Here is a 19,346-nt window from a genome sequence, read left to right as displayed (position 1 = left end):
ATCAAACCAATCGATCGATTTATAGTTATCTTCATGAGGTAGGAACAAACATGGAAATGTTTTGTAACATAAGGCACGAACGAGAAGGCGACAATGTGTTATAACACAAGCTAAAAACCAAGGCGGGAACCTAGACTCAAGATGACGACAAAGGGTGCTCCAACAACAGCAGCCGATGGCAAAAGGTGCTTCGGCGGTAGCAGACGACGGTAAATGGTGCATCGTCAAAGAGAGCTCTTGTTATAGCAGATGGTGCGTCATCAAAAGGTGATCTGCTGGCAGCATAGAAGTTTACTATTTAGGACAAAAATGAAATGTTTGGACTTTTTGAAGAGTTAAAAATCAGAACTCCCTTTTTTGGATGGAGGACATTTTCATCATTTTCTTGAACCATCGTTTCATGGTGGGAAAGGGTACTTAAGTCTTTGCAACTGCACCAGACTCTGATGCTAGGTGATGCTGACACATACGGGGATACGAGCCCCACATTCTTATATATGTGGCGCTCATTCGGACCCCCGAACACACATTGTAGCAAACCTTGCGTCTTCGAGGGGGGGGGGGCACACAACACCCTCCCCTGAGGGACTAATGGTTTGAATCACAGAGGGGGTTATCCCCTTTCATACCTATTGGCAGAAAAAATAATAATAACAATAATAATAATTCAATTGTTTCTTTTTAATTAATAAAATTTTCTAACCAACCAAAAAAAACATTTTTAAGTGCTTATAGTAAAGCTTACTAGTATGTAAACTTGTTAAAGGAAAACTTTTCTTAATATTTTTAAAATTTTAGTTAGTTATAGAACTATTGTGTCATGTTTGAACTAAATTCATTTCATACTGTAAAATGACTATTGTTCAGTAAAAATAATGTGTTTTTCTAAAAATCCTCCATTTTGCCAAAACTGCAAATAGCCAACTTCATTAGGATCTTTTTACCCCGCATATACAAAACTCACGAAATTCATGAGATATATCGCTTCACTCGCTAGGTATCACAATTTCTCAATTAAAAAGAGGTTCACACCTTTTTTTTGTGAACCTAAAAAAGTTCACATAATAATATTTGTGAACATCTTTTTAAACTATATAATGTTTGCCTCCAATGAAACATGACACATGCATGTGCCTCATGTCGAGGGCCTCCAATGGAAAAAAATATGGAGAAATATGGGTCTCCAATGAAATATGCCTTAGGCCTCAATTTTTCTTGAGCCGCCCTACTCCAAATGTGTGAAATTTCTTCCAAATATGTGAGTTTTCTGTCAAATATGTGAATTGTTAAAGAGATATGAAAATATATATCGCTCTGCGCAATTTTTTTGCATGTCAACCTTCGTAACTTTGCATACTTTGTTGGATCATATATAAATTTATTTTTGTTCATTTTGTTTGTCTTTTTCGTTTGACTTTTGAAATAATTGTAACAATTTTTAATCTAGAACCTTAAACAGTTTTTCTCCCTTTTCAGTGAATCTTATGAAATCTTATGAATTTTTTTTGCTGCATTCTGCCGAGGTTGTAGTATCATCCTTCTCATCGGCTTTCCTGATTCGGTCAAAAGTTGAGTTTCATACAAACTATATATATATATATATATTGTTATATTTTATTCTGAACTTATTTTTTGTAAATATGAGCATTTAATAGCTTCATGTGTATGTGTTTTTTGTTGTTATGAATGTTTTTTATATATTTTATGCATTTTATTTAATATTTATCACTAGATTTACCATTTAGGGTTTACTATGTTGAAGGTCTCTCTCTCTCTCTTTCTTTCTCTCTCTCTATATATATATAGTGTTTGTGTGATAGCTAAATTATGTTTGTTTGCTTGTTCTTTAGCTAATATTCAATATTTTGTATTGATATAATGTGGTTAGAGTTTACTATGCATAACCATTGAATAGAGATTAAGAGGTTATTGTATGCGGTTGCTTTTGGTGATTATTGTAAGTAGTGATATTAATTGAATATATGAAGTGTATTTGAATAATCTTTTCTTATATGTTATTTTTATTAGATGAATGATATATATTGTATGGTTGGTATAAGCAATTAATGAGACACTGAAATGCTTAAAATATACTAAAGATCTGTGCTTAGATGCACATTAAACCAATTTGCTAGCATTTTCTATGACCTTAGAGCCCTCGGTTATGATTAGTTTAGTGCAACCAAACCATCAAGATGTCCATTTCTATTTGAATCAGATCATTCATCAAGTCCACAACTAGACATGGAGAGAAGGATTGCATCCTATAACATATCCTAGCCATCCATCCAAATGCATCTGAACTGATAGGATTATATACGAAAGGTTGAGAATGTAGACTGTCAAGATGCATTGAGTTGGACAGCTAGGATTGGCATCATATGTGATAGGATACCGTTGGTTTTCGCATGGAGATGGCTTGACAGCTTCCTATGAACCGATGTTGAGAATTCCGATCATAAGAGACACTGTAGCAACCAGAAGTGGCCAAAGGAATAATACGCTGCACTGGCTGAGAATGAAAAACAAGGCATTTTTATTAAAATGCGTCGTGAATAGTAAACAACAAATAGCTTACAGCATGCACAACAATGGGCCACCTATACTAACACTCATATCCGTTAAACACCATTTACGAAACACCAATAGTGCAACTCAATGTCCACCAACTGGGGTTATGGCTCCAGAGCTTTGGGTAACAAGAATTAATTCTCAATACTCATGAAAGGCAATTTCCAGAAGTTCCACGAGTTGAAATCCTCCTGCAAGGGATCACACCGGGTATTATAGCAAAGATCAAAAGGAGTAAAATGATGTAAAAATGGGAAAAACAGTTTGCAAGTTCCAAATTTTCATCCCTGGGGGCAAGGGGTAAGCCCACAGAGTTTTATGCTGCCAGGACAGTGATAGTAAGTACGGCAGACAGAGCCAGCACAGCTAAGTCTTTGATCCTGGGGCTGTTTCTCCATGTAAATATCAAAACAAAAAAGTTCTGATTTTTCATGGAGGTGCAAGGCTGAAGTTACAGAAGAGTTTCTGTTTCTACCTAAAATATCAGTTTACACCGTGATGGGAATAAAAAAATTACTGACCTGTTCTGTTAACGAGGTTGGCGGGAACATATCGTTCAGAAGTGTATGCAAAGAAGAATATGATCTAGAATCAACACAGTTATTGGTCGCTACTTCTCCCTGACAGTTTTTGGGAAGGCAATTTAAAATTAAGAGTAAGTAGATCTTTGCAGCTGGTTGATCTGGGATCTTACCTTGGGATTTATAATAAATATTTTGCCTTTTGGTATACCAATCTTCCTGTAGCTGAGCTCATCAGTGTCTCTGTTCCCAAATCCAGCATAAAACGGATTGTAGTCAGCAGGGAATAGAGCTCTTATTTCCTGTAAAAAAAAAAAGACATGCATCACTAGCAAAAAGAAAAAACCAGGAAAAAGTTGTCAAAAAAAATAACAGACATGCATCACTACCAAAGGGAAATCTGATAAGTATATGGATGAAAATCAGGAAATAGCTTGTTTTAGATTTGAGCACCTCTATCTTTTCTTCATTTCTTCTTGTTTCCCTAACTTCTTGTTTCCATATGGTATCAGAGCCATTTGGGGAACAAGTTAAGATTGATTGAAGGGTGCTGGTGGAGAGGAAAGCTTCATTCCAGCTGAGTTCTGGTGCACCTCATTTGGCTTGTACCCACTTGCTGACGTCAGGTTCATCTGTGGGATTTTGATTGATTAAGGTGTGGTTTAGCTAAAACTTGATTTTAGAAGAATGAATAAAAACATTTGATGATCGGATGAGATCCAAAATTTTAGTGGAATTTTTCTGAATTTATGGATTTCTTGATGAACAGTGTCCAGATTTCTGAAAATTCCTATCGATGATTTGTGTTGCCCCTGTTTGATTAGATTTGGGTTGATTTTGCTGGTAGAAACTAGTTTTGTTGATTGTGGGTCTGGTTTTGTAGATATGGGAATGTTTTTGTTGAGTTTTTGGAAGATTGTGGGAGGCGGTAACTACAGTTACCATCTCTTGTGATTCAATCTTGCTGGGTCCCATGTAGCTGGGGTGCAGTGTGTGTGAGGGTTGTGTATACCCTCTATTCAAGTGGTTTGAAGAATACTTTGAGAAGTTCTGTTGTAAGGTGCCTCATTGTGAGGTGTTTCATATATTGGATGTTAGGAGGGTGTCGGTGCATTGAAGTTGGACGCAGGCACCATTTTCTTGGCAATAGCTATAGTTAATTTTGGCTGGTCTTGTGTTTCTCTGTGCTTTTGTGCATCTTGTTGTCTTCTTTGTACAACAACCATATTGTAGTTTGGGGTTGTAGAGAGTATGGAGAAGGGAGACCCAATCCAGCTCACTCCAGTGAAATTGGATGGAACAATATATGTATTTTGGTCTGAGTTTATGATGGCTGTCATAGATGGAAAATGCTTGGGAAGGTAGATTGACGGTACCAATGTGAAGCCTAAGTAAGGTGATCTGAACTTTGATACTCTAATAAAGGAATGAAAAACGAAAAATGAAAAGGTTCAGTCATGGACACTTGGTTCTGGAAGGCAGGAGATTACTACGAACATCTCTAACTTCCAAGAATCAAAGGATGCATGGAGATACTTGAAAAAAGTTTATATGCAAGAGAATTGTGCAAGACATTATCAACTCATGAAAGATTTGAAGTCTTTGAGACAGGAAACTAAGTGTGTTCAAGACTTCTATTCTGAAATGCAATGACTATGGGATTCACTTACCTTGATAGAAAGTAGCAAGAAGTGCGATAAGTGCAAAGATTGTAAGGCTTGTGTGGATGCTGAAAATCAATCTAAAGAGACCGTGAGGTTGATTGAGCTTCTTAAGGGACTTCACCCTGAGTATGATAACGTAACGAGTGCAATTATTCACTGGACTTTCCTCCCTCCAGTTATCCAAGCTCTCTCTGAGCTTATTGCAAAGGAGACCAACAAGAAGTCTCTCCTGTCTTATCTTGCAGGTGATTCTATTATGGTAGCATCCACACAATGAGGGAATTATGGTGGTGCAAAGGTTGGGGCACCCATGTTTGATATGAATGGAGTAAGGTGCCATTACTATAAGGAGATGGGGCATATGAAAAAGAATTGCCCAATGTTGAAAAAGAAGAATGTCAGGGTAGGAGGGAGTGCTTCGGTATCTAGTGTTGTAAGTGGCGAGAAGAACTCTGGAAAAGATGAGGAAGGTGTGGTAGCAGCAACATCTCCTTCCACCTCTAACACTCAGTCATCTGTGCACTTGAGGTTAGATCAGTTGCAACAACTTCGGTAACTCCTGATGCAGAGCATCAGGATCATCATCACATTGAAGAGGAGTTAGATGTGAATAGAACTCTACATACTAGATTTCAAAAGAGATACCAAAAAAGATCCAATCCAAATCCAAACCATTCGGGTCCAAATGGATCTCAAGGCTAAAATCGTCATTATACATATTTTATTTTTCGAGAATTTTGGTTCTTATCATCTCAGAAAATATATTTTGCTTTGTGGTTTCATTTTTGTGAATTTTAAAATCACCCTTGTATTTTTCTGTTTTATTTTTTTAGTTGTCGGATGCTATGGATCCGGATAGTTCTGGTGTCCGTTAGGATTTATTTTGGACACTAGAAGGTGTATGGGGTATTTGGGTAGTTTTTATTTTTTTTCTTCAGTTTTGGATTTGAACCTTGGTCCATTTGTTTGATGTGGTCCAACTTGCAAGTATTGGATCTTGCAAGAGATCCAATATTTCAAGTATTGGATTCACATTGGTGCCATAGATTGTTGAGACAATGTGGACCTAACACTCTAGCCATTTATCACTTCCACAAAAGTCGTGAAAGCCTTCTTAAAAAAAAATTGTGTAAAGAGGTTGTGAGGCCTCTTAAAAATCGTGGAAGCCTCTTTAATATTTTTTTGACTGTTAGCAAGGTGAGTTAAGGCTAAGTTCAAAGTTCATTCAAAAGATGCGCTTCAAATTATTACTTCTCATCTTTTATATTATCCTTTAGGTTTTTCTAATTTTTAAAATTTCCAAAAATTTTCATGAGAAAAACAACTTAAAAAAATCTCTCTAGAAATTGATGAGAACGATATTCGTGACTATGGTTTAGCATAATTTATTTTAGTATGTTCAATCATCTTCAGACTCCAATATACCACAAAATTTTCACTTTTCAAGATACTGAAAAAAAACTACAGCTCACAGTTTATGAAGATAAGAATGGTTCAAAAATTGACCAAAAAATAAAGTCCGAGTCCAACTTTAACACATAAAAATAGTAAATAGATCATGCTAAACATGATACACAGGTTAGCTTTTGCTTTTGGAGATCACATCTCTATATAAATCAACAGTGGTTCAGTACCACAATAGCCACATCCTGTATGTATGTAACCCAGAAATTTGGGCTATTGTCCATTTAAATGAATGGGTACCGATTTCCAATGAAAATGACTTTTGATATCCTTGAATGCCATTTTAGCTTTTCCTCTTTTTTCGCTATTTTTAGACTCGATCATGATATAATTTAATTTTACCCGGATGTTCGCAATGAAGATCACCATGGGTGGCTCCAAGATTCACATTATCCCAACTTCCAAGTACTCTACTTTCTAAGGATTGGAAGTAGGGTTAATCACCTTCATGCCTTCTAGTTCTTCTTTTCATTCTCAACTATGCATGTCCCAAATCTGTGCTACAATGTGGAGATTATTCCCATCAACTTAGTAAATCAAACTTGAAATTGAGATGACTCCTTTTTTATCCACAGTTGCGCAACCATTTTGACCAATATTATATCTCTTTTCGATTATTGGGGAGCCTCAGATGGTTGTCCATTTTAAATCACTTTAAAACACACACACACACACACACAAGGATTTCTTTTAGCTTCTAAGATTCCCCTATCCACATATTTTGCTAAAGGAACATACTACATTTGATCAATAATGTCTTAGTAGTTAGTATCATCTCTGTGAACTCTCTAATGGTCGTATAAATTTGTTCAAAATAGTTTCTGTAGAAAAGAGAAAGCTGAGAATATTCAATATGCATTCTTGAGCTAGAGGCCCAAACAGCTTATCCTTTTCTAATGTTTCCCTTATTACTGAACAAGGTGATCACTCATCATCTCTGTTTTTTGCTCTGTTATGTAACAATTCTGCCTATCTTTCAGCCATTTTTTTCTCATTAAAAAAAAAGTATAGACAACTTGAGAAATGATTTGAACCTATGAAACATGAACACTTCTAACAAGGCAACTCACTCGCACCGTTGTGGGTGAGACACTTGGACATGGCTTCCTGTAAGAATGTGCCTTGCGTCGTTGGTTTGGTGCAAAGAAGGGAGAAGACGCCTGTGAGAGAGAGGGAGGCTGCGGCAATCAGTGGTGCGATCCTCAACAGCAGGATCGTGCCCTATATGTTATACTTATATTAAAATTAGATTGGGTCTGGATATTACATTATGTTACATTAGATCCAGACCCAATACAAACAATAGAATAAATACATGGACTTCGGGTCCAGGTCCAAACCCATAATAGGTACAATGATACAATGATCCAATCAGCCTTAATATCCTCCCTCAAGTTGTGCATGGTCATGCACCATGGACAACTTGCTCTTCAAGAAACAAAATTGTATGTTGGTAAGACCTTTAGTGAACAAATCCGCCACTTGATCAGCAGTCGGAATATGAGCAGGTTCAACTTCCCTGTCTTCTACTTTTTGCCGAATAAAATGTTGATCAATCTCTATATGCTTTGTACGGTTGTGATGAATGGGATTGAAGGAAATCTGGATGGCACTCTGATTATCACACAAAAGAGTAGTGGGTAGAATGGTTTCTCCTAATTCTATCAAAAGATGTCTCAGCCATGTAACCTCTGCTGTAGCTGCTGCCATAGACCTGTACTCAGCCTTTGTACTGGATCGTGCAACTGCACGCTGTTTCTTGCTACTCCATGCTATTAAGTTTCCATCAATAAAAACACAATAACCAGACACTGACCTTCTGTCATCTGGATCTCCAGCCGAGTCAGCATCTGCATACACAATTAGTCTATGTTGCTCTCTTTTGGTCTTAGATTGATGATAAACTAAGCCATCCCCAAGTGTTCCCTTTAAGTACCGAAGAATTCTCTTGACAACATTCATATGTTCTGTGCGTGGATCATGCATGAATTGCGAAACTTGATTCACTGCATACACAATATCAGGCCTAGTGAAAGTGAGATATTGAAGCATACCCACGAGGCTGCGATATTGTCGGGGATCTCCATATGCCTCCCCATCTAGAGCACTGAGTTTATGATTCAATACACTAGGAGTGGACAAAGGTTTACAATCCTTCATACCTGCCTTATCCAGTAAATCCAAGGTATATTTGTGTTGAGTTAGCAAAAGATATCTATCCTGGCGGTCTACTTCAACCCCCAAGAAATAACGCAGAACCCCCAAATCTTTCATCTTGAACTTTCGACTCAAGAGAGTCTTTGTAACTTCTATATGTTCATCAAAATTCCCAGTGATAATAATATCATCTACATATATGAGAAGTAAAGTACTGACCTGACGATCTCGAAAAATGAATAAGGAATGATCGAGATAAGATCGAATGAATCCATGTCGTTGAACTTTGACAGAGAAGCTATCGAACCAAGAACGAGAGGCCTGCTTTAGCCCATAGATGGCTCTTCGTAATTTACAAACATGAGTGTTGGGACTGCATTCTGCATAACCAGGGGGCTGCTCCATATACACTTCTTCTTTCAGACTGCCATGCAAAAAAGCATTTTTGACATCAAGCTGACTAAGAGTCCAACCATACTGAACCGACAAAAATAAAATTAATCGAATTGTTCCCATCTTGACCACTGGGCTAAAGGTCTCATCATAGTCTTGCCCATATTCTTGAGTAAAGCCTTTGACTACAAGTCTCGCCTTGTAGCGTTCAATGGATTCATCAGGTTTGTACTTGATCTTATAGACCCATTTAGAACCTACAACATTTTTGTTTGAGGGTCTAGGGACAACCTCCCAAGTTCCACATTCATGTAAGGCTTCCATCTCCTTATTCATGGCTTCAATCCACTTGGTTGACATGTATGCATCCGAGAAGCTGACAGGTTCATCTTGCTTTTCAATCTGAGAAACAAATAATTGCAGATCTGTAGAGAAGTTGTTATAACTGACCCATCTCTCATCTCTCAATAGGATGGTGAATTCTTCCAGTTTGTCTGGGCTGCACATCAATTGGCTGATCATTATTCTTGTTTCGTCGTACATAGACGATTCCTTGAAATTTTGCGGCATCTGAAGTAGATATGCTAGGAACCTGCGCATTTCTCAATTCTTCCATTTGAGGTTCAATACCGGTCTCACTCAGTTCAACAGGTGGCGTGGTCTGAGGTTCAATACCGGTCTCACTCGGTTCAATAGGTGGCATGTGACATGAGGAAGCATCATATGTCTTTATCTGGTTAAGCAACTCAGTGGCAAGCCACGGCTGGTACCACTCAACGGCCTCGTTGTGTCCATCTACACTTCCTGGGTCTTGAACAATGGTTTCATCAAACACAACATTTCGTGAGACTCTGATGCGATGAGTGATGGGGTCATAGCATCGATGCCCTTTGTATTGGTCAGCATATCCCACAAACTTGCACACACATGCCTTGTCCTGAAACTTATTTCGTTGAGAGCTATCAATATGAACGTAACATATACAGCCAAACACTCGCAACTCATTATAATCGGGTTGAGTCACAAAAAGAGCAAAATAAGGGGATTGGTTCTTTAGCAATGTCATGGGTAGACGATTTATGATATACACAGCTGAGTGGAAGGCCTCAGTCCACAAACTCATGGGAACGTGAGTGTCATGCAACATACTCAAGGCACTTTCTACAATGTGTCGATGTTTTCTTTCTGCCACACCATTTTGTTGTGGTGTATGTGGGCAAGATATACGACGACTTATTCTATTATCTTGAAGAAATTCAGTAAATTCCTTTGATAGATACTCACCTCCTCCATCACATTGAAAATGTTGAATTTTAGACGAGAATTGATTACAGACTGAAGCGAAAAATGAACGAAAGAGTTTGAACACTTCAAATTTATGTTTCATAAAATAAATCCAAGTATATCTGGAGTAGCTATCAATAAAAGTTACGTAATAGCGACTTCCGGATAAAAAAGATAGTGGGGCAGGACCCCAAATATCAGAATACACAATTTCAAAAGGTACTGAAGCTCTTTGATTTATTGAATTAAAAGGAAGAGCATAACTTGCATATTTGGCAACTGGAACAAAGTGAAGTATGAGACTCAACACTCAGACTAGACTCTGGAACAAGTCCACTTGACACTAGTTTCTTAATGAAGGAACCATTATAATGACCCAAACGACGATGCCAAATCTCTGGCTTATTACACTGAGATAAACTAAAGCAATCTTTAGACGACACTGGCTGAACTGGCTGAATGACGGATGAATTTGATGAAGCACTACGAACAGAAGAAGAAGAAAGTTCCTTGAGGATATACATGTTTCCTTGTCGTTCTCCTTCAACGAGTGTCTTCTTCGTGAGAAGATCCTTGACACATACAGAAGAAGGAGTGAATTCAACAGAAGAATTAGTATCATCAATAAGTTTAGAGACAGAGACAATATTCTTGACAATACTTGGAGAATGATAGACATTGGACAAATTTAGAGAAGAATTAGGGAGAGGAAGGTTAACATTTCCAGTGTGAGATATAGAGTGAAGAGTACCATCTCCAGTTTTAATATGAAATTTTCCACGATAAGGAACATGTTTTAAAATCTTACCAACATCACCTGTCACATGCGCTGCAGCCCCAGAATCAATGTACCAGGTTCCTTGCTCATTCTGCTTGAAGCTTAAACTTGAAAGGGCATATATCAGAAGATTCCTCACATTATCCTTTTCATCATCCTTCGAGTCTTCTCCTATTCTTCCTCTGTGAGAGGATCTTGCACCATTGAATTTTCCCTTGTTCTGTGGATTGAACCAACAATTAGCTTTGATGTGCCCCCTTTTGTTGCATTGAAAACATGTCGGTATGTTTTTAGAGCTCTGATTCCCTGGGAAAGAATTAGGTGACACGTTGGGCGTGGGCAACAATCCTCGTCCTCCTTGACTATTCCTTCCCTGTCCACGTCCACCTCGAAAGCCTCCACGTCCTTGTCTTGACATCATCCCTGTAATCAATACATCATGGTGACTAGAGTGCATCTCTTCTCCTAGAATAGTAACTTCATATTGTAATAGCTTCGCGCGAAGATCCTCAAAACTTGGTAAAGAAGGAAGACATAAGAGGGATGTGACCAGCATGTGATAATCAAATCCAAGACCATTTAGTGCCTGTTGAACTTTCTCTTTGTCAGAAATTTCACAGCCCACCATGGCGAGTTGATCAGTGATGGTCTTGACTTTATTCATGTAGTCTGTGATTGACAAGTTTTCCTTCTTTAAGAGCTGAAATTCTTTCTTCAAATGTAGGATTCTAGCTTCTGAAATCTGTGAATAGGTTTGCGCCAACCTCTGCCATAGCTCCATAGCGGAGCATTCATCGGGAATGCCCACTAATACCTCTTGGGAAAGAGTAGAAGTAACATATGTCACAACCGCCTGATCCTTTCTCCTCCATACTGTGAATTCTGAATTACGAACCGATTTGTTGGAAACCTCCCCTTTATCATCTCTCTCCTTTTGCAAAACAAACTCTGGTGGTGTAGGGACAGATCCATCAAGATATCCAGAGAGATCCAAACTCCTAATAAAAGGCAATATTTACCTCTTCCAAGTTAAGTAATTCGAGTGGGTGAGTTTCTCGGAAATAAGTTGACCAAGGAAGCTAGATGGAAGGGAAGGAGAATCCATGAAGGGAATAAGAATAAATGGAATTGAAGGACGAGAAATATATCAACAAGACAGTCCCACAAGTTAGAGAAACAATCGGTGTTCACGACCTTTTTTTTTTAGGAACAGGTTACTGCTTCTCGAATACCTTTAGTGGACTGCACAATTAGTACTGGTCAGAAGCTTCACAGATTATCGCAGACTCCAAAATGCAATGTCAAGTTGACAAAATTGGGTATACAAATTTGAAAGCCGATAGATGTTGGAAGATGAGAGTTCTGACGTGAAGAGTCAGAACTGATGTTAATGCAAGGTAGATGCACCAATCAGATCTGATGCACCAATCAGATCCAGAAGCAGCGATGAAGGGGAAAAAGAATAATTTTTTTTTTTGCAATAGAAAGCCACGAACTCAGATCTGGAACAAAATCAGAGCTGGAACGAAATCAGGTCTGGAACAATAGAAGATGGAATGGAAATAAAGAATCGATGAGAAGAGAGGCAGATCTAAAACAAATATGTAAGAATCGAAGAAAAAATAAATAAATTTGTTTTAATAGGAAGAGACAAACTCAGAATTGGGACGAGAACAGATCTAGAACGAAATCAGATCTGGGACAAACACAGATCTGAAAACCCAAAGATTGAATAAAGAATCGGAAAAAAAAATTGTGTGGTTTTACTAACCTTGAACAGAAGATGAATCTCTCGAGTTATTTTCTGGAATCGGATTCACGCCCTTGAACCGAAATCAGATGCGATCCCGCTCTGATACCATGTAAGAATGTGCCTTGCGTCGTTGGTTTGGTGCAAAGAAGGGAGAAGACGCCTGTGAGAGAGAGGGAGGTTGCGACAATCAGTGGTGCGATCCTCAACAGCAGGACCGTGCCCTATATGTTATACTTATATTAAAATTAGATTGGGTCTGGATATTACATTATGTTACATTAGATCCAGACCCAATACAAACAATAGAATAAATACATGGACTTCGGGTCCAGGTCCAAACCCATAATAAGTACAATGATACAATCATCCAGTCAGCCTTAATATTTATGTCAGGTGAAGTCAACTACACTCAAGTCCATTTCTGTCCGAAAGTGGATTCAGTTAACACTAACCAAGTCCAGTTTACTTATATTATATACATAAATACATAAATGCACACACACACACACACACACATATATATATATATATATATATATATATATATATATATATATATATATATACACACCGCCGCATCCAACTTTTCAAAATTTTCATGTCACACCCTCAGCACCTATACCTATGTGACATAGATCTGAACTATGTCTGTATATGATAATAAAAACGCAAACCCAGATTGGTCAGAGAACACCTAAACTACATCCTACATCATAACCATTTGGAAGGGCATTCTAATTTTGTATAATTGTATAAATTTTTATTCTACCCATGCTTTTTGTAAGGTCCATGTTTGTGCCAGGTATATCGGTTTCTCTGTGTCACTGGAGGGTTTTCATCAACAAAGTTATTAGGACAATACATAATCAAAATTAATGAAAAAACTAATTAAACTCAAGCTCTTTTAATAGTTAGTGATTCTAACATCACATGGCACAGTATTTTCTAAAGTTTCACAGGATCATACTTATTCTAACATCACATGGCAAGGGGTAAGCCCACAGAGTTTTACGCTGCCAGGACAATGATCGTAAGTACAGCAGGCAGAGCCAGCATGGCTAGGTCTCTGATCCTGGGGGTGGTTTCTCCGTGTAAATATAAAAAAAAAGATAGCAGTTGAGTCCCCCGTTTATGTAATAAACTAGTGTTAAAGCCAAAACTAAGTAGCATTTCGGCTACCTTCAAAAAAAAAGGAAGAGGTAGAATTTCTGCTTTGTTCAAGCAATCGGTTTTCAAATCCATGGGTTAAATTTCATTCAAATGGCTTGCATCAGCAAGGAATGGGTCTTTTAACAGATAGACCACTACTAATTCTTTTTCCACGACTCATTAAAGTATTAAGTGTTCGTGGCATATTGTCTGATCTGGACAAATCGGTTTCCCATTGTGTAAAGATAATGAAGAGCATGAGGCAAGGCAATTTTTCCATTTTGTTTCAGAAGCTTGTGTTGTCATACTTCTATTATTTCAAATAGTTCTTTGTGATACAGAAGATAAGGCCATGAAAAAAAGGAACAAGAGAAATGATTTCTAGCCACTTTAAATTGAAAATATAAGAAGGAAGGCAATGTGCAACATTTACCTCCAAACATGCGATCTTAAATTCATGTGGCTTTCTTCGTACAACTGCAAAAATAGACCACAGAAAAATGAAGTTTAGATCAGAAAGTACACAATTTATATAATTAAAATGAACAAAATAAAAACTAAATTTTGCATAGAAAATAGTGTATGTGACTTGTGTTAAAAATGTTCTAATCACAATTTGTACGTATCAGAACCAAGGATAAGTTGCTGATGATGTCAAGAAATGACTCAGAATACTATGATGATAGATGATTAACAGCTATCAACTCGAAAATAGTTACATAGTACATACACATTGAAGGTAGAAAGCAATGCAAACAGTTGATGTCGGCAAAGGCATCGAGAAGGTTTATTGACTTGCATACAATAAAAAACAAGAAAAACTATAGAATAATGGAACAATGAAATACCTTGTAAAACAGCATGAGATCTGCCATGGAAGTGGTTCTTCACTAAGAATAAGAAAGCTGCTTGTGGAACAACACTGAATTTTCCACAGCATATGTCCAAACTCATTACATAAGCATTGTTTCTCTCTCTCTCTCTCTCTCTCTCTCTCTCTCTCTATATATATATATATATATATATATAGAGAGAGAGAGAGAGAGAGAGAGAGAGAGAGATGGGAACCTGCTAAATGGGTTTCCCTACTAAACCTGCTAAATGAATTGGGATCATTCGATCGGACGGTCCATAATTTCCCCCTTATAAACCATGATTGGACGGTCCATAATCACCCCCTTACCCTCTCCCTCCCGCACCCTTCTCTTCCTCTTCTCTTTCCCTCATGCTGCAGCCTCCCCCAAGACCGATACCTCCCCTTTCCACTCTCTCCCTCCTCCGGCGACGATAAACCACGCCTCCGGTGACACATCTTGTTGCTCCCCTCTGGTGACACGCCATACTTCCCTCTCTGCTTTATCTCTCTCATGCACGGTGATCTGCGAGCACCACAGGCTCCAGTGACGAGCACCTGGGGTTCCGACAAGCACCAGGGAGATCGTTCAGGGTCGCCGTTGCTGGAGATCGTCCAGGGGGCTTGCCGAAAATGGAGAAGGGAGGGAGGAGAGGGAGAGAGGGAGGTCGGTAGGAGGGATCGGTTTAGGGCTGTAAAGAGGGGAAAAAAGGGATTTATCTAAGGGTTCAACCGGAGTTATCCAATCAAAACACGATCGGATAGCTCTGGTTGATTTAGTAGGTTTAGTAGGGAAACCCATTTAGCAAGTTTTCATATATATATATATATATATATAGTGATTGGCTCTTCCTAGTAGGAGGGTGTAGACAGTCTTAATCTTCAACTTTTTTGTTCTTTTTTTAGAATCTAACCTTATAGATGTTATATATATGTTTTGTTTAGTATAAATAGGCATTTGGATCATCTGATTATGACATGCAAGCAGGTATTTCTAAGGCTTCAAAATTACCACGGCGGGGGTCGCCTGTGTGGCCAGAGGGGTGGTTGTGCAGGCATGGCGTTGATGAAGTGGGATCAAACCCTGTTGGTGCACGGGTGTGTCCGTAGCTTTTAGAGGTGGGCCACGTAAGGCAGGGTGATCGCAGGGCCCCACCTAGGGTTTTCCCTCGCTTCAGTGAAGGTTCCTCGTCATAAAAAAAACTGACGACTTGGAATTTTAATAAATTTAAAAATCTGCAACTTCTTTTTCCTTCAAAAACAACTGAAAAAATCATATTTTTTTCATTGAACAAACATGATCCAACAATTGGTCCTTAGCAAATTACATGATCCAACATAAAAAAAATGTATTTGTGATTCTGTATGTTTGTATCTTTCACTTGTTTAATTACAAAAACATGGAGAAGAGGCCAAAAAAAACAACTCAAGATCTCTTAGAGCAAACCTTGATAAGCCTAATCAACTGATCTCGCTCGGATAACATAATATTTTTGGTATCTTCTGTTGTTCCAAAGCAATCACAAGAGAAGAAGACAGGACATTAGGGTTTTTGTTGATGCACGGTTCCCAGTGTGGAAAATCGTGTGGTACCCTTCTCTTTATATTGAAACAGTTACATAATACACAAAGTTACAAATATGCCCAATATTTAACATATTACATAACACTTAATACAAGGGGCAATATGGGAAAAGGATAGAATAATAAATACAGCACACTTGAATCACGCCTAACAGATCATATCTGGATCTGATCCAAGATCCAGATCCACAACCGTTATCTTCCAATATTAATGTTCATCATTATTCACATAAATAGTTTGCTTCTAGGGTTGCTCAAATCCTAGGTGGTTCTGCAAAGTCCACAGTGGTCTCAATAATCAGCCTATATATTCAGGGAATGCATCGAGTCATGATTGACTCCAGGAATCTCACTGTATTTATTGGAATTATATTCCTGCATGTAAGGCTTGCATCAATTAAGATAAATAACCAGATATCAAATTGATAGCCAACCCTTTCCCCAAGGTTGGGTCAGTTCTAACGACACAAATAGGAGGCACAATCCAAGTATTTCACTAAGTTGGAAGTTGGAACAGAGATTAGGGTTAGTCCATTCTGTCAAAGGTTACAAATACAAGAACATTAATAGCCACCCCCCTTCCCTAAAGTTGGATCTGTCCTAACAAACCGAATAGCAGCAAATAATATGAGTGTTTACTATGTTGGACCTGGGATCGGGATTAGCCCATGCTGTCAAAGGTTATGAACAAATGACCATCTGCTACTTTAACCTGAAGGACAGAATTCCCTCAAGTATCCATGAAAGGAAAATCATTGCCATGGTGGTTGACTGGACATCTATTTAGAATGCATCCAAAAATGGAGTTTGTTTCATTGGATACTTCTATGGATGACACTCTGGAAATGTTCAAAATTTTCATTTGCTTTGTTATTGAATTAGTTATTCCTTGATGAGACCAGTCAGTCAATCCTTCCTTCCCTCCAATCAGTGAGTGAATTAGTGAAGCTATTGAGCATCTGGGGGAGCTGATTCCAAAACTGCTCAAGACAAGCACAATGTACACACTTTTTGCAAGAAATCATATTGCTTAGATTTTGGGAATGAATGGCAAGGAGCGTTCTGCCCTTTTAAAAGACTGTTCACTTTTCATTGGCAGCTGACTCAGGAACTGTTGACTGAAATGTTCATGACAGTTGGTATCAAAGCTGTGTCCCAGTTATTGTCTTTGTGTGTGTAATATATTATATTAGCATTTATTATTATTCTTATATAATATACATTTAAACAAGGGAAACTAAATGACACGAACCAATCCACCATAGTCCTGAATACACGTGTATGCATGTATATATAAATGCTGCATGCATGTGTGTGTGTAAGGGTGGCAAAACCTGACACGACCCGCCTCTTAGGCGGGTTCGGGTTTGGCTTAAACTAACCCGTTTAATAAACAGGTCGACCTGCCTAACCCGTTTATTAAACGGGTCGGGTTCGTGTTAGGAGTATGCCAACCCGCCAACCCGGCTGACCCGTTTAATAAACGGGTTAGGCGGGCGAGTCAACCCGTTTACCCAAACCCGACCCGACCGCTAACCCGCCAACCCGTTTACCCGACCCAACACGTTTATTAAACTGGTTGGCAGGTCGTGTCGAGTTACCCGTTTAATAAACGGGTCGGGTTCGTGTTTGCCCAGCCGACCCGTTTATTAAACGGGTGGGGTTCAGGTTGAGGTATGCTGACCTACCAAGCCGCCGGGTCGACCCGCCAACCCGACCCCATTGCCACCCCTATGTGTGTGTGTGTGTGTGTGTATATATATATATATATATATATAGAGAGAGAGAGAGAGAGAGAGAGAGAGTAAAACCCGAAAAAAAAACTTGGATTCGGGTCGGATCCATACCTGAACCCAATAGAGGCACCGCCTCCCTCGCGCCTTCTAAAGACAGCGAGGCAAGGGAGGGGTTTCAAATAGAAACCCCCTTTCCCCTCTCGCTCTCTCGTTTCTCTCTGCACTCTCTCTCGCCCCCGACTCTTTCTCTCTCTCGTCGGCTCGTCGAAGACCTCCCGACAACCCACCGCCTCTCCCACTCTCCTTGCTTTTGCCGAGCAGCGGCCTCCGGCGACACACGCACCTCGACGACCTCCAGGTAAGCACCCTTTTCCTCTTTCTTCCATTTTTCTTTTCTCTCCCTCTTTCTCTGCATTCGCCGGAAGGCCGGCAGGAGGCCAGTGGCCCCTGTCGTGCCTTCCCCTACCTCTCTCTCGCTTTGCTACTCCTTTGACAGGCAGGGGGCTCCGCCCCTTGCCTTTGCTTCCATTTTCCACAGGGAGGGTCGAGCCTCCTCCCTGTTCCTCGGTACCTCGAACAACAGGGGAGGGGTCACCTCTAGGTTTTGGGGGCAGCTGCAGTTAGCCTTGGGCACGAAACTGAAATTCAACACTACCTTCCACCCTTAGACTGACGGACAATCTGAACGTACGATTCAAACTTTGGAGGACATGCTGCGAGCTTGCATGATGGACTCGAAGGGAGAATGAAACTCTCATACCAGATTAGCAGAATTCGCATACAATAACAGTTATCATGCGAGCATCGAAATGGCCCCGTACGAAGCCTTGTACGGGAAGCCTTGTACGGGAAGCCTTGTCGATCACCTGTTTATTGGGACGAGGTTAGTGAACGGACGCAAGATTCACTAATAATACTACAACACTATACTCAACAAGTGCAGATGATCAGAGAACGTCTGCGTTCTGCACAAAGTCGGCAGAAGTGTTACGCCGATCGTCGGCGTCGAGAGCTCGTGTTCTCAACAGGAGATATGGTTTTTGTTAAAGTATCTCCTACAAAGAGCGTTTTCCGGTTCGAGAAGAAGGAAAAGTTGAGTCCCCGATTCGTCGGACCATTTGAGATCCTGGATCGGATCGGTGAGGTGGCTTACGGTGTTGCGCTGCCTCCTCAGTACGCTCAGATCCACGTCTTCCATGTATCTATGTTGAGAAGATACGTTCACGACCCATCACACATCATTCATTACGATGATGTGGACATCCAAAAAGACTTGACGTTCGAGGAAAGACCTGTGGCAATCGTTGATCGTCGAGACCAAGTGCTCAGATAAAAAACAATTTCTCTTGTAAAAGTACATTGGCAATACCATGGAATAAATGAATGTACATGGGAGCCTGAGTCAGATGTCAGGGAAAAATACTCTGATTTGTATTTTG

The 19,346-nt window shown here is 39.4% G+C and overlaps 1 protein-coding gene across 1 annotated transcript in view; it reads right to left on the bottom strand.

Annotated features, from left to right (window-relative positions):
- Positions 1-2,516: 2,516 nt before the first annotated feature.
- Positions 2,517-19,346, bottom strand: part of PAH1 (Lipin family protein) — a 37,704-nt gene continuing 20,874 nt past the window's right edge. The window contains exons 9-12 of the mRNA XM_090002752.1: positions 14,168-14,211; positions 3,266-3,394; positions 3,093-3,191; positions 2,517-2,762 (exon numbers count right to left, since the gene is read on the bottom strand). Coding sequence (XP_089858878.1) covers positions 2,706-2,762; positions 3,093-3,191; positions 3,266-3,394; positions 14,168-14,211 — 329 coding nt within the window. The 3' untranslated portion in view covers positions 2,517-2,705. The remainder of the gene's footprint in view (positions 2,763-3,092; positions 3,192-3,265; positions 3,395-14,167; positions 14,212-19,346) is intronic.

The sequence above is a fragment of the Nuphar pumila genome, chromosome 4, assembly GCF_984573655.1.
Source record: "Nuphar pumila chromosome 4, dmNupPumi1.hap1.1, whole genome shotgun sequence".
NCBI classification, from domain to species: domain Eukaryota; kingdom Viridiplantae; phylum Streptophyta; class Magnoliopsida; order Nymphaeales; family Nymphaeaceae; genus Nuphar; species Nuphar pumila.
This window is presented reverse-complemented; position numbering and strand designations above follow the sequence as displayed.